A 16941-nucleotide genomic window follows, 5' to 3' on the forward strand; every position below is an offset into this window, starting at 1 on the left:
ATATCTAGGGACTCTTGAATAGCAGCAGTGTCAATATTCCTACTATCAGCAGTTATTTCTTTATAACACCACATAGAACTCCTCCAAAATAGACTCACACTTCACTTCCAGCATTATCACTTTTCATTTTATTGTTGTACTGTTAGCCGATCCCTTTATTATTATTTATTTTTGTAAAACAGCACACCACAGGTTTACTATTAGAAGACAAGGAAGTAACACAACTAGTCTTACTATCTGTGACCAATCAGCAACTTCAAAAGCAGTGATCTGTTATTTACATAGTAATGTGTGAACTGAAGAGCTAGCAGTAAAGTGTGTACTTTTTCCAGTACTTCTAGCTAATAAACTTTGTTAACTGAAATACGAATTGTGTTATTTGGGGACTGGTGTTACTTGGCCAAACTGGGGAATCAAACTCATGCACATCAAAACCATGCAACAAGGAAAGGACTGCCTGTATTTACTTTTCAGAGTCCTCAAATAGCTGCTCTGTGCATTCAGTAATGGTTTTATAGAGTACTCAGTGAACAATAAGCTAACTCTATCTACCTGGGACTGGAACTCTGATTTGTTTTTTTAAGCTAAAAATATTGACTTTCCAAAATTCATAATAGCAAACTTCTTGACCAGTCCCTAGGAAGATTTCCAAGCAATAGTAAACAGTAGGAAACTAGGCATCAACTCCACAAACAGTATCAGATATGCCTAAGAAATAAATCATTCAATAAAATTTGGTTCCAATAAGAGAAAATGAGAAATGGCAAAGAACCATATGCATAAACTTTCTTGGTAAATGTTTAGCAACAATGACTGCTTCACTAATAATCACTGTATCTCATAAATTCACATTCTCAACAAAACTAATTCCATTCTTACTATGCTCACTGTGAGAGAGAAGAAGAAAATCACACAAAATATAGTCACTGGAAAATTCTTTTTTTTTTCTTTTTTTTTAATTTTTTTTCTTTTTATTTTTTTTAATTTATTTATGATAGTCACAGAGAGAGAGAGAGAGAGAGAGAGAGAGAGAGGCAGAGACATAGGCAGAGGGAGAAACAGGCTCCATGCACCGGGAGCCCGACATGGGATTCGATCCGGGGTCTCCAGGATCGCGCCCTGGGCCAAAGGCTAAACCGCTGCGCCACCCAGGGATCCCAGTCACTGGAAAATTCTTAAAAGATATTTACCATTATTCCACAGAGAACAATGGAAATAAACTAGGAATAGTCATTAATCACACATAAATATAGTAGCTACCAAATAGTCATCAAATAATTAGCTTCCATATAAGTGAAAAAACACAACTTAAAAAAAAAAGCTAGCAATAACTTTGGTAAAAAATTATAAATGCTGCACTTTAAAGTAGGCTTGGGGTTGTCTGGATTAACTAACTTAGTTAAACACCTGACTCTTGGTTTTGGCTCAGGTCATGATCTCAGGGTCCTAGAACTGAGCTACATGTTGAGCTCCATGCTCAGTGCAGTCTACTGAAGGATTCTCTCTCTCCTTCTCCCTCTGTACCACCCACCACCTCTCCCTCTGCTCCTCCCCCCACATGCATGCATGTGTTCTTTCCCTCTCTCTCTAAAATAAATAAATCTTAAAGTAGGTGTGAATTTTGAACATGTAAAGATCCCATTTAGTTTCTTCAGACACTTTTCTTACTCTAAATTGTCTCTTATTTTCATACTAAGAAAAAACATCCACTAGCATAATATAGATTATACAGAAATGCATGCAAACTTGTCCTTGTAAGATAACTACATTCACTTAACTGCATAGTTAAGGAGAAATCGGAAAATATTCTGCCTAAAGATTGTTTGTTTTCACCTTATTTAGCAAACATTCACAATATATATAGCACTAGTGACCACAGAAAGGTTGTGTTATAAGTTTAGATGTATCTACACTAATGGCATTTTTAAAAATTAAAATATTTTAATTTACAAATGTCAAAGGTCACCCTGACAAAATCCAGGGCAAAACTGGAGGCAGAAAAGAGGTCATTTTTAAAATTCTGTCCAGGATAATGATGTCATCCATAAGCACTTTGATTAAGTGCTTTTATGCCTGGCTTTCCTTCACTGTCTATTTCTCTACAGAATGCCAAAGTTTATCTGACGACAAACTGCAAAATACATTGGTTGTAGAGCTAACTGTATCAACTCTATTTTGGTTCCTTATAGTCTATTTGTCTTCTATTATTAATATAAGAAGGAAGAGAAGGAGAAGATGGTGGGGAGGAGAAGAATTTTAAAAAATTAAACAAGAGTGCAAATTTATGGTTTGCATATTTTTCTGGTCCCACCATCTGCTGCTGAAATGTATTTTTAAAATGGTTGCTACTATTTTATTTTTTATTTACCAAAAGATCATTAGCTCCAGCTGCTTTGCCTAATCTCTCTCCATATGCTGATTTATGGAAATATAAGCCCATAATAGCATTCCTAAAATTGAAAAATTCCTTTTCAAATGATACATAACTTTTATTTATATAACTATTTTGTTTTTAAATGAAATCCTGTATATTCAAAGCCCATATATCACATTCTAATCATAATTTTGAAAGTATTTTTTAAATATTTGTATATTTTAAGTACCAATAAATGAGCACTGATGGAAAATGGAATGTGCATAGTAATGTATTCTGAGTGGACAGACGTTATATTCATGAACAGAAGACAGACAAAAAGCAGTATTACATGTGTTGTCTAATTTAGTATATAATCAAAATAATCAGACGTACAATATCCCTGTGAATGCTGTAATACATTATATTGTTTATAGTCATAATGATACACAAATGAAACCGAGTTTAAGTCCCATGAAGTCAAAGAGGAAAAAAGTAACCTCTTCTGAGTGCCTAGAATATACCAAGTACTATTAAGAACATAGCAAATGCTTGAAGGTAGGGATTACTGGATGAATTAAAGAAACAACAAAAACATGAATGTTTAGCAAGCATCTAAACATCAGTGAGACCACATTAATAAATGTTAGTTATAATGAGGGATATAGGACTATGCTCATTTTTCAGATGATAAAACTTAAGTTCAGAAAGGTGTAATAATTTGTCCAAAGTCACTAAAATGGTTTGTAGTGGAAAAAAATCAGGATTAAATTTCAACTCTGACTCCAGAGTCTACATTTTTCCATTAGCCTCAAAGCAAAGTTCTATAAAAATTATTCTGCTGTCCAGCTGTTTCATGAAGGACTTGTAAATATAATTTTAAGTATAAGACTCTAAGAACCTAATTCCTAAGATCCAAACTATGTTTACAAAAGGAAGGTCATAACAGAATTTAACTGCTTGGTTTAATTTCTTACCTATAGACTCTTACTATTTAACAATAAACTGAACAATTCTCACCTCCAGGACAATTAATAAAACTCAGCGAGAAAAAAAAGGGCACATACCTTCAGCTTTAAGATATTATAATGGTTTGTGCCTGGCCCTAAACCATTACCATTATCCTTCTGGGATGCCACTAATTATATTTGAGAACTGAAACCCACTGAATACAAGAAAAAACCTGCACTTTATTATTTAACACTCCAATTCTTTCAAAGTCCATATGCCAGATGGTAACATCCTTTACTCCCAAAGGGAAATTTTAATCAGAGTACTTAATTAGAAGAAAAATTACCTATTAATGCAAGTCTCTAAGTTCTAATTTGACATTACTATATTTTCACCAATCTTTACCTTAAAAATGAACTTAATCAGTCCACTGATTTGAATCAAGACAACTGTATTTTTCTTGTATAACCAATATTAACTAATGTAGCCTCAGATGCAGTCCAAATTTCCACTGCAGAAGGTATTAACTTTTTATGTTGAATATTCTTTTTTTTAATATTCTTCCTTGAGGGCATTTCATTTTTATAATATTAACACAAAAACAGACCCTGCTCTCTCATAAATAAGGAACACACAGTTCCAGAAATATTTTAAACACTAAGTTTATCGATTGCACCGTTTAATACAGAATACAATATGTTCCAAATCTTCACAGTAAGCTTTCAAATAAAACCTTCCCCACAGGTCCTCTTTTGCCCAAATGTTCGCAGACCTCCCAAGAAATTTACAGCACGAGAAATAATGCAAGATGACACTTTCATAAAGTCATGAAGTTCATTGGCCCCAAAGACTCTAAGACATACTATCCAACTAAATATGGTTCATTGGCTGGAACAGCTGCAAAAAAGGCTAGTGAAAAATCAATGACTGTTATATAAGAGGAAAGGAAAAATTGATGCTGATGTAGGCAACTTGCAGAACCTTCCATGTTGCCTAAGTGGCAGCCAAAACTGCCAATTTTGACAATCTGTCAATGCAAATCCTAGCTCAGTGCCATATTTCTTACCAATTCTGTTTCTGGATTTTTTTTCCATCTAACTCTCATTCTGGACATTAGTTGTAACATTAATGACTTGTGTGACAGCGGGCTTCCGTTTTTCAACCAATTAAGATAATCTCCAAAATCTAGTTTATCCATATAAGCCTTCAAACTCTGAATTCAAAATCCCAATTTTCTGAAATATGAACTCACAGCATCACAAAAATGTGAGCAAACATGACTCAGCGAAGTAAATGAATCCTGATGGTGGGCTTTAGGATAACATCCTATCCACAGCTCTATCACTAATTAGCTGTGAGACCATGGGCAAGTTAGCAACCATTCTGTGCCCCAATTTTTTAATCATATAAATGAGGATAATAATAGTATCTACCTAATAGGATTGTTGAGAGAACTAAATGAGTTAATATAAAGAGGTACCTGGGCAGGGAGGTGGTGGCTCAGTTAGTTAAGCATAGGCCTCACCTCAGGTCATGATCCCAGGGTCGTAAGATTGAGCCCTGGATCAGGCTCTGTGCTCAACGGAGAGTATGCTTCTCCCTCTCCCTGCCTACTTATGCTCGCTCTCTCTCAAAATAAATAAGTAAAATCTTTAAAATAATAAATAAGTAAGTAAGTGCCTGGGATATACTAAGCATATAGAAACATTCCCAAAGAGACTATAAAAAGGGAGGTACTGCTTCTCTAGGAGACCTCATGCACCACATCACTGATGCTTTAACACTGCTCAGCTACTCACAGAGAGGCCTTTTACATAATAAGTAAAGAAATAAATTTAGGATGGGTGGTTATAATGATTTAAAGGAACAAAGGGAAATTATGTATATTACAAGGAAAAGTCATCAAAAAATGACCCAACATGACTCTTGACCTTTAGGTCTTACAAACCAACAAAAGTAATTCTCACAGTTCTCTTATCCCAGGAGGGAAATGCTACATCAAATATTTGTATTTCCCCTCACCCACTGCAAATTATGTTGACAAAGTTCTATCTCAATAAAGCAAACATTAAATATGCATATATATGCACACATACCTCACTTATCCATTTCCTGAGGTTTAGCAACAGAATCATTTACAAAATCTAAGTTAATAATAAAAATTCTTGTCTTAAAAAAAAAAATTCTTGTCTTCCCTAGACCAAAAAAATTGCTCTTTCTAGGAAATCTATTTTAAAAAAGAAATAATAATTTCAAGAAGGCAATGTAGATTTAGAATGGAGAAATTTTTTAATAGTTGAACACTGGTTAAACACTGGATTAACCTGTTTCAGGTTTCAGAATGTTTAGAAGAAAAAAAAAAAAAACAAAAACAAAAACAAAAAACAGCTGGTTCCATAGCAAGACTTCTATGAGTTGCAGCATATCCACCAAAAGAAGAAAAAAAAAAATCACTCTTCAGGGTAACCCCCCAAAGAGAACACACATTAATTTAAAAAAACAAAAAGAATAAGAAAAAAACTCATTTTTAGGTATGATATATCCTGTAGCAGTTTAATGCTAAGAAGGGAATTTTCATTGAAGAGCCCATCAGAATCGCGTGTGAGAAATATTCTTTCCAATTTACACATATTCCCACAGATCATGGCAGATATTCCCCCAGGTGACTTACAGGTGGCAAGGTAAAAAGCATTGCTCTAATGAATAAGTATAACATAAGGCAATGAATGGTGTACTCCTCTGGTATGCTGCAGGGAAAAAAAAAAATCACTGAGAACCAACAGTTTTAACAGAACAAGAATTTGGAGAAATGAAGAAAGAGACTGTAGGCCAGACTATGGAATAGCCTAAAACAAAAGGAAAGACTCTTGCTTCCTGTGTCTTATTTTTTATGAGTAGATTTGCATTCTATATACTTATAACTCAGATAGAAATGAAACTCCTGTTGAGTTTTACTTTTCATGTATGTTCATTCCACACTCCAGAGTTCAGCATTATTTGACTCCAGGCCTACCACAGAGGCTAATGCCACATAATACATTTTGTGTTTTAAATGTTTATCTATACAGAAATTTACATAATAAAAAATTTCATTTCCCAATTCCCCAATTCAAAGGAAATCTTCTATCATAATGAAGCATCTAATATTCAACATGACAAAGTAGGTTTGTTCCTGCTTCTAGTTAATACTGTTTAAGTTTTCACTAATAAATTAAAAAGGAAAGAATTAACTCTCATTATTAAGGTAGTTATGTATATACACACATAGAAAATGCTTGGAAAGATATACAAGAAGCTGTCAAATTGTTACTTCTTTGGAGTGGAACTAAGAGGGCTAAGAGAGATTTTATAATTTATTTAAAGAATGAGCATATATTACTTTAAAATAAACCATCCATAAAATTCTTAACTCCCGTAAGGTGTAACTGGCCCAAATTTAGTTAAATCTTAGTTTAACTATTGTCCTGAATTCTTCCTCTTCTCACCTTAAACTTTCAAATTCAATAGAATCTAATCTATATAAGCTAGCCAGCAATCCATGTGACAAGCTAACTCACTAAAAAATAGTAAAACAATCTGAAAGCTAAAGCTGTTCACAATGGTTCTACCTTTTTTCTCACATCCTTACTTCTCAAAAACTGATTTCCAAAAAGGTGGGTAAGAAAAAATGCAAACACATGTAAATTTCCTCACATGTTCTACAGCACCCGCCTGTCCATTACTGTAGTCTCGATACTGTCCAAGCATCTGGTCTACTTGTTGCAGGTTCCGACTGGTGTCCTTAAAAAAGAAAATGGATTTTATTAATTGTTCCAATATTTTTCGGTCTTGGCAGTATGTCAAACAGCTAAGTCAACCACCTATAAAAGGTACAATTTATATCATACTTAAGTTGGATATTAATATACTTCATAAATATCAAACAAATATTAAAACCACTGAGAAGGAAACCTAAATCCATCCACAATTTACTGAAGCACACAATTTAAATCCTTCCCAAGGTTCCTTAATCAGTCAGCAACAAAAGCATTCCTCGTTTTTAATTTGTGCACCTCAACTAATTCACACCTTTTTTTATAGAGAAGGAATCCTGAGAGAACAAAACCAGTAGACTGTGTACAAGAGAAGCAAATCATTAGGATCAGTGTTATTTCAATTATTACTTCACCTCAGAACTTGATTAGGAGAAAAAGAAAAAAAGCATTCTTTAATCTTTAGCTATAAACAACAAATTTAGTTCTAAATACAACAAAAATGGCTTCTACCCAAATGTGCTAAGTTTTACCTGAAAAATGAAAGCATTTATTTCAAAAATATATATTCAGTAATGTGTCTCACTGTAAGAAAGTATAAGGATTTGTACTTCAAAAATCCAATGATATGCCAGTTTACAAAAGTACAAAAAGAAAAACTTTCTGAGTTTTAAATAAAATTATGGCCTCTCCACCAGAAATTAGCCTCTTCTTTATGCATACTAACTCAAAGCAATTAAAAGCCAAAATCCTTATTTATCCAGGTAAGGCAAAAATAAGAGATTAAAATAGGAATAGGAAAAAATAGGAAAAAAAATAGGAAAAAAAAGTTTTCTTTTGCCCAGCTTGGTTGAGTTACCCTTCCCCCACCTCTTTTCCCAAGTCCTTTCTACACAGAGAATATAAACTGCTTCCACTCAAACTTCCAAACACTGTCAAAGTTAGCCTCTGACTAAAAATGTCATCTCACTATTGTTCATCCATGAATAATTCCCCTAGGCAAAATATGAGCAAGTTCTCTAAAGGTACATATCCACAAGAAGCTAAACTGGTAATTCCTACCCACTTCACTCCCACACATTTTATTTGGACATACTCCCTTATTCCAAAACACTTTCACAACCTATTATATATTTATTTTTTTTTTAAGATTTCATTTATTTATTCATGAGAGACAGAGTGAGAAAGGCAGAGACATAGGTAGAGGGAGAAGCAGGCTCCTCGCAGGGAGCCCGATGTGAGACTTGATCCCTGGACCCCGGGATTATGTCCTAATCCGAAGGCAGACACTCAACTACTGATCTACCCAGGCGTCCCAATCTATGATATATTTCAAATATCTTTGTTTCAAATATCTTGATTGTGTTAGGCAGAATAATGGCCCCGAAAAATGCCCATGTCCTAATCCTTGGAACTTGTGTATATGTAACCTTATACAGCAAAAGAGATTTTGTGGATACAATATATATCCCAAATTAAGGACCTTGAGACAGGGAGATTATCCTGGATCATTGGGTGAACCCAAGGTAATTACAAGTGTCCTTAAAAGTAGAAGAGGAAGAGTCGTCAGAGTGTTATGATGTGAAAAGGACTCAACCCACCCTTGCTGGTTTTGAAGAAGGAAGAGGGCCTCAAGAAATATGGGCAGTCTCTGAAAGCTGGGAAAGGCAAAGGAAGAGATTATTTCCCCAGGGTCTCCAGAAACAAATGCAGGCCTAGTGAGCCCTAAGATTTTGGTCTAGTAAGACCAGTGTCAGATTTTGATGTACAGAACTATACAAAAATAACTTTGTCGTTTTAATTATTAATTAATTATAAATAATTATGAGTTATAAATAATTATTTAAGTATGTAATTAGTTTTGTGGTAACTTGTTATGGCAACAAAAAAAGCTAATAGCTGACCAAAACTATTTCTCAGCCTAAACTATTTAAAATCCATTCAATGCAACCATTGCTTAACTAACCTGTAAAGTATTTGTTATAGTGTTGACCTTCTTGGTGACACCTACTGTAGGACAACTTAGATTTCCCCTGTATGTTGACCTGGCAGCCCATCGACTCAGTCGATCATGAGAGCGGAAGTGGTCTGAATCACTGGAGGATTCTTCCATTGATGTACACAATCCTTAAAAGAAATCCAAGTCAAGGTCAATCAAATATTAAAGAGCAGGGAAATATGAGTTTTAATTAACCATTTGCATGTTGACCCTTTTCAGTATTTCATTAGTCCTTTGGCATATCATAATTCCTAAACACGTAGCTTGAAAACACAAGTCACTTACCCATGTGATTCTCTCTCCTTTGTCTTTTCTGCTTTAAGAGAGCAATTCCTGAGATCTGATTTTAGTCATGCTTACAAATAATAATCCCTTAGTTTTGTGCACTGCTCCTAAATTTGAAAAGCACTTTCACATATAGTATCTCATCTAATCTTACTAAGAAAACTGCAAAGTAAAAGGGCCTGGTAGATTGGCATCTCACAAATTGAAAAAAAAAAAAAAAGAAGAAGGTATTCTCCAAGCTAGGACCTAAAGGTCTCAATAGTAGTCTGACGTCCTCTCTACCAAGCTTTTAATAATATATGTATCTTTATTTTCTTAAGATTTTATTTATTTGAGAGAGAGTCAGAAAGAGAATGAGCAGAGGGAGGGGCTGAGGGAAAGGGAAAAGCAGACTCCCCACTGAGCAGGGAGTACAACTCGGGGCTCAATTCCAGAACCCTGAGATCATGACCTGATCCAAAGGCAGATGCCTAACCTAGACTGAGCCACCCAGGTGCCCCAAATATGTGTATCTTTAAATAAAAATGTAACACTCACAGAATGACCTAAAATAAAAGAATTCCATTCAGTGTATAGTGAACACTTTCATCCACCTTTTTTTTCTTAAGATTTTATTTAAAAAAAATATATATATTTTATTTTTAAGTAATCTCTACACCCAGCATGGGGCTTGAACTCACAACCCTGAGATCAAGAGTTGCATGCTCTACCAACTGAGTCAGCCAGGTAGCCCTATGCATCCTAATTTAAAATATAGAATTAAACAAATGCTATAATGGAGGTACAAATTCCTTAATAACAAGTATGTGAGAAAACGGCATCTTCAACCTCTCCACCAAAATTGAAAGCCAAACATCCTGAATAGTTTCATCAGTAGAAAATCCTCTAAACGTGCTTTCTTCCCATTCTTACCCCAATTTTTTACTTAATGCAAAAGAAAATTATTTCATGCAAGACAATCTCAAATATTTCAGAAAATCTTCTATGAAATTTGAATAAATAATACATTTGGAACAGAAAAGCAGAACACTTGTTGATTTTCCTAAAATCTATATGGCCATTTTTTTCTGGCTTATTATATACAGTGTGATGAAAACTTTGATAAATGATCCAGAATATTCTGGACTTCTTGGATTTTTATTCAGAATGCATCTGGGAAGTACATGACCATACATCTAAAGCAAAGATAAAGGGAATCTGCTAAATATAAATAGATCCTAGAGCATTTCATGAAAGCAGTTATGTTTTTAAAATGTTAGATAAAATAAAAAGATAAGCAAGTACCTTTGCTGTAAGTTTAGGGTTTTGTTTTTTCTTACGTGAAATACAGTCTGTCTTTGTAGCATCAGAAAAAAGAATCACTAAACACCCAATTTCTGACAACAGAGAGAAGGCCAGAGAATACAGTCAGATTCCTGCCTATCCCCTGTTGAGGCCTCTCAACCTCCTGCCACCCTATCTCCTCTGCTTCTTGCTTCCCATATCCCATCTACAAGTACAAAGGTATAGTGCCCACATCAGTGCCCACAAAGGTATAGCTCCCTCCCACATCAGGAAACATGAACCAGAAAACAGAGGTCAAAGCAATTATTTGGCTCTGCTTTTCCTGGATCACAACTGTTTAAGCCAAAAGAATATATTTGAGAAGAAATATTAAATATGAAGTTCACCTTTTTTTTTTAAAGATTTTATTTATTCGTGAGAGAGAGAGAGAGGCCAGAGACACAGGCAGAGGGAGAAGCAGGCTCCCTGCAGGGAGTCCAATGCACTGGGACTCGATACTGGACTGGGATCATGCCCTGAGCCGAACGCAGATGCTCAACCACCAAGCCACACTGGCATCCCTAAAGTTCACCTTTTAAACTTAGGAAATCACTTCTTGTGTGTGTGTCTCATAAATTTATACCACATGACCTAAAATTGTTTACTCAAAGTTAAAATACTTTCTAGCATTCTCGATTAGTGAAAGTGGGAAGAATCACAACAATCAACCTGCTATTGTGCTAGATACTCACACAGACAATCCAATTTAATTCTACCAACAACTGATTAAAATGAACATCTTTAACCCTTAATCTACAGAGGATGCTGAGGCTAAGAGATGCCAAGTAACACGTCCAAATCTACATGGTGATTATTAAGTAGCAGACCCAGGATACTGACCCAGGGTTCAGCTGGGATTCTCTACCCGCAATATGCTGTTCATTCCCCTGTGCTCTGCTGACCTTTAAACACCAAGAGTGAACACTCTTAACATTCAGTAAAAATTGTTAAGGCAACAGCAGACCATGGCTCACATGTATCTCTAGACTCCCCGACACCTTCTCATTTCACTTACACATAAAATTGCCAAGAAAAGAGGAAAAATCAATTAAAGACAAAAATTATTATTGGGCAGCAGCAAAAAAAAACTAAGTGACATATCTATGCTACATTTAATAAAGAGCCCTGAAAACAAATCAAACCACTGGCCTTGAAGTCAAGTGGTTTCTATTTCCTTATTCTATCTCTTGTAAAATGGAAAATAATCATCATGCCTGGATCTGTCAAAATTCTATACTGAAAAGTATAATAATTTTCATTTTTAACAAGTCATAATTCTGGAACCTAAATTAAAGTTAAATCATCAGGAATAAAAAGGTGACATAAAAAAGCCCAGTGTCTCCTAAAATGGTTGCTGGTGAAAACAAGAAACAACCATCTTTGGGACAAACTGACTTTTCTAAGAGTACAAAATTTTAATAATCATCAGTTACCTATATAAATTCAGTGGATATAAATGGTATGCCAGACTCTTCTAATGAGCAATCTGAGCTTCAACTTGATGACAAATAGTGATAACTATATGTTATGTTATGGTTATTTGTAATAACCTGGAAAAATGTTTAAAATATGAAATAATTCATATAATAAGCATGCATGTATCTACCACCTAGAACCAATAAATATTCTCATTTGTTTCTATTTCTATTATTCTTACTCTATTATCTTGTGATTCCTATTTTATAAGAATAAGCCATAAGTCTGCAAGGGTGGTTCAACATCTACAAATCAATCAATGTGATATATCACATTAATAAAAGAAAGGACAAGAACCACATGATTGTCTCAATAGATGCAGAAAAAGCATTTGACAAAATGCAGCATCCCTACTTGATTAAAACTCTCTGCACTGTAGGGATAGAAGGAACATACCTCAGTATCATAAAAGTCATACACACAAAAAAAAAACTCACAGTGAATATCATTCTCAACAGAAAAAAAACGAAAGCTTTTCCCCCAAGGTCAACAACACGACACGGATGTCCACTCTCATCACTGTTGTTCAACATAGTAATGGAAGTTCTAGCCTCAGCAATCAGACAACAAAAAGAAGTAAAAGGCATCCAAACTATCAAAGAAGTCAAACTCTCCCTCTTCACAGATGACATGATATTCTATGCAGAAAACCCAAGACTCCATCCAAAAATTGCTAGAACTGATACAGGAATTCAGCAAAGTCGGATGTAAAAATCAATGCACAGAAGTCAGTGGCATTTCTATACCCTAACAATGAGGCAGAAGAAAGAGAAATCAAGGAATAAATCCCATTTACAATTGCACCAAAAACCATAAGATACCTAGAAATAAAGATCTATACTCTGAAACTACAGAACGCTTATGAAAGAAATTGAGGAAGACACAAAGAAATGGAAAAATATTCCATGCCCGTGGACTGGAAAAACAAATATTGTTAAAATGTCTATGCTATGCAAAGTGATCTACACATTCAATGCAATCCCTATCAAAACAGCATCAGCATTTTTCATGGAGCTGGAACAAACAATCCTAAAATTTGTATGGAACCAGAAAAGACCACAAATAGCCAAAGTAATGTTGAAAAACAAAAACAAAACTGGAGGCATCACAATTCCAGCTTTCTATCACAAAGCTACAATCAACAAGACAGTATGGTACCAGCACAAAAACAGACATACAGATGGATGGAATGGAACAGAGACCCCTGATACGGACCCTCAACGCTATGGTCAACTAATCTTTGACAAAGCAGGAAAGAATATCCTTTGGGAAAAAAAGACAGTCTCTTCAATAAATGGTGTGGGGAAATTGGACAGCCACATGCAAAGAAATGAAACCTGACCATTTCCTTACACCATACACAAAAGTAGACTCAAAATGGATGAAAGACCTACATGTAAGACAGGAATCCATCAAAATCCTAGAAGAGAACACAGGCAGCAATCTCTTTGACCTTGGCCACAACAACTTCTTGCTAGACACGACTCCAAAGGCAAGGGAAATAAAGGCAAAAATGAACTACTGAGACTTCAGATAAAAAGCTTTTGCACACCAAAGGAAACAGTCAACAAACCAAAAGAAAACCAACAGAATGGGAGATATTTGCAAATGTCTTATCAGATAAAGGGCTAGTATCCAAAATCTATAAAAAACTTATCAAACTCAACAACCAAAGAACGAATAATCCAATCAAAGAATAGGCATGTCTCCAAATAAGACATACAAATGGCCAACAGACACATGAAAAAATGTTCAACATCATTCAGCATCAGGGAAATACAAATAAAAAAACCACAATGCAATACTACTTCACACCGGTCAGAATGGCTAAAAGCAACAAGTCAGATAACGACAGATGTTGGCAAGAACGTGGAGAAAGGAGAACCCTCTTGCACTGTTGGTGGAAATGCAAGCTAGTGCAGCCTCTCTAGAAAACAGTAAGAGGTTCCTCAAGAAGTTGAAAACAGAGCTACCCTACGACCCAGCATTGCACTACTAGGTATTTACCCCAAAGATACAAAGTGATCCAAAGGAGCACCTGCACCCCAATGTTTATAGCAGCAATGTCCACAACAGCCAAACTCTGGAAAGAGCACAGATGTCCATCAACAGATGAATGGATAAAGATGTGGGTGTGGAATACTACTTAGCCATCAAAAATGAAATCTTACCATTTGCAATAATGTGGATGGAACTAGAGGGTATTATGCTAAGCAAAATAAGTCAAAGACAATTACCATATGATTTCACTGATATGTAAAATTTAAGAAACAAAATAGATGAACATAGGGGAAGGGAAGGAAAAATAAAATAAGATGAAAATTGAGAGGGAGGCAAAGCATCAGAGATGCTGAATTCTAGGAAACAAACTGGGGGTTGCTGGAGGGGAGGTGGGTGGAGGGAATGGGTAATTGCATAATGGGCATTAAGGAGGGCACTTGATGTAATGAGCACTGGGTATATGCAGCCAGTGAATCATTAAATTCTACCTCTGGAACTAATTTTTTTTTTTTTTGAAACTAATTTAAAAAGAAGAAGAAGAAGAAGCCATAAGTGACTCTTAATGACAGAGAACATACTGAGGATAGATGGAGGGAAGGGCCTGGGGGAAGGGCTAGATGGGGGATAGGTATTAAAGAAGGCACTTTTGATGAGCAATGGGTGTCATATATAACTGATGAATCACTGAACTCTACTCCAGAAGCCAGTATTACTTTGTATGTTAACCAACAAAATTTAAAACATATATTAACATTGTTATTATTTCTGATTCTGACATGTATCCTTCTAATTTTTTTGTTGTTGTTGTTAAGATTTTATCAGAGAGAGAGTGAGAGGGCATGCATGAGAGAAAGCACAAGTGGTGAAGAGCAAGAAGCAGGCTGCCTGCCCATCAAGCAGGCAGCCCAATGCAGGACTCAATCCAGGACACTGGGATCATGACCTGAGCTGAAGGCAGACACTTAACCAACTGAGCCCACCTATACACCCCTGTATCCTTCTAATATTTTTAATACAATATTCAGAACACTATAAATCAAGTCTTAGTACCTTCCCACCCCACTTTCCACCCAGTACTGCCACCCCTGCCATGTCAGGGATAATCACAAGCATGATTTTGTGTTTAACTCTCCAGCCATATTTTTATACTTTTACCACAAGTATTTATACCTCACAGTTTTTCTTAAGGAACACACATTATAATCACTTGATAAATATTAGTAAGTGAAAACATGAGGTATCTGAATTTAACTTTAAAACAGGAAATCTTACCATTAAATAAAATTAAGGACTGAACTAAATTATGTATAACTGTCATGTAATACCAAAAAAAAAAAAAAAAAGACCTCTCACTTACCCCTACTAGGGATTACATATTTTTAACAAGAGAAAAATCACACTTTCCAGCATGAATTTTGCTGGTACACAAACACAAAGTCTTCAGCTATTAATTTCAATTACTTTGAGCAATAAAAGATGTTCAAACTCCTGCATCTGATGGAACTCCTGTAAAGATATCAAGATGTAAGATGATGATCTGAGAATTCTCCATGGCTTTTTTTTTAAAATAAAATACAAAACAGGGATCCCTGGGTGGCGCAGCGGTTTGGCGCCTGCCTTTGGCCCAGGGCGCGATCCTGGAGACCCGGCATCGAATCCCACATCGGGCTCCCGGTGCGTGGAGCCTGCTTCTCCCTCTGCCTGTGTCTCTGCCTCTCGCTCTCTCTCTGTGACTATCATAAATAAAAAATTAAAAAAAAAAAAATACAAAACATTCAGCAACCATCTAATAAGCATTTTAATTATACATAAGTGTCACAAATGTTGAACTAAGATACATTAAAAGTCCATAATAAAAACAGAAATTAGATCATTTTCATTGCTGATAATAACTGAGCACTTTTGCAACTATTACTGACAACTCACAAGGTCAAATGTGACCCTCAAAACTAACTGAGAGAGCGCGTAAGTGTCACAACACAAACGGTTGTTGTGGTGGCAGAGATCCAACCTTATCAAAAGATGCCCGTGTCTCATCAGCCAACACCACCACTCCCCAGACACAGAGCTGATGGAGGGAGGGAGAAAAAAAGAGAAAGGAGCAGCTACTAGAACTGGCAAGAGGCTCATGTCACCCGCATAATCAGAACCTGGAGTGAATATATGAAGAGCCATGAAAATAGTTCCCAGGAGCCCCTTAATATAACTGACTAAAGAAGAAAAGCACAAAGCAGTAAGTGCCAATTACACACACTCTATTCCATTAAGACTGTTATTTTATATTATAATTAAAAATTAATTTTAAAAAATATCACATATCCATCCTACTATCAGTGGCATTAATGAAAATTGGCCAGGCCTCTGAAAATCTTCTTATCCCCAATGAAACTCTACCCAGAGCATTAAATTTATCCCATGTTGATAAAAGCATAGAGAGTGGTCACATAAGTAAACAATATGCATGGCCATTAAAAAAACTGTTCTAATTAATCTAAAATGTAAATTAAATAAGACGCTTTTCTAGCCTATTAAGTTGTTCCCTGTTAAATAATAATGTCTATGGTTCACCAGGTTGTAGAGAAAAGAACATTCCTCTACTGTCGTAATGGGGATGTGTAAATAGATATGAACTTATCTGGATATCAGCAGGCAGCATGCATCAAGGGCAATTTGTACCTACTTCCAAAAATTTCCCCTAATAAAATTATCTGACTACATACAGAATTTATATGTAAGGATATTTACTGAGAAGTTATAATAGAGGGAAAATAAAAACTTAAATTTCAGATTATTAAAGAACG

General features: G+C 35.4%; 1 protein-coding gene across 11 annotated transcripts in view; it reads right to left on the bottom strand.

Moving 5' to 3' along the window:
* Positions 1–16941, bottom strand: part of CEP128 (centrosomal protein 128) — a 489572-nt gene that overhangs the window by 363290 nt on the left and 109341 nt on the right. For 8 of the 11 annotated variants that reach the window (XM_072762163.1, XM_072762162.1, XM_072762159.1 and 5 more), the window contains 2 exons: positions 9023–9183; positions 6998–7084 (listed from right to left, as the gene is read on the bottom strand). In XM_072762163.1, coding sequence (XP_072618264.1) covers positions 6998–7084; positions 9023–9169 — 234 coding nt within the window. In that variant the 5' untranslated portion in view covers positions 9170–9183. The remainder of the gene's footprint in view (positions 1–6997; positions 7085–9022; positions 9184–16941) is intronic. The other 3 variants (XM_072762169.1, XM_072762167.1, XM_072762168.1) reach the window with 1 other exon arrangement.

Source organism: Vulpes vulpes, chromosome 6 (genome assembly GCF_048418805.1).
Source record: "Vulpes vulpes isolate BD-2025 chromosome 6, VulVul3, whole genome shotgun sequence".
Lineage (NCBI taxonomy): Eukaryota > Metazoa > Chordata > Mammalia > Carnivora > Canidae > Vulpes > Vulpes vulpes.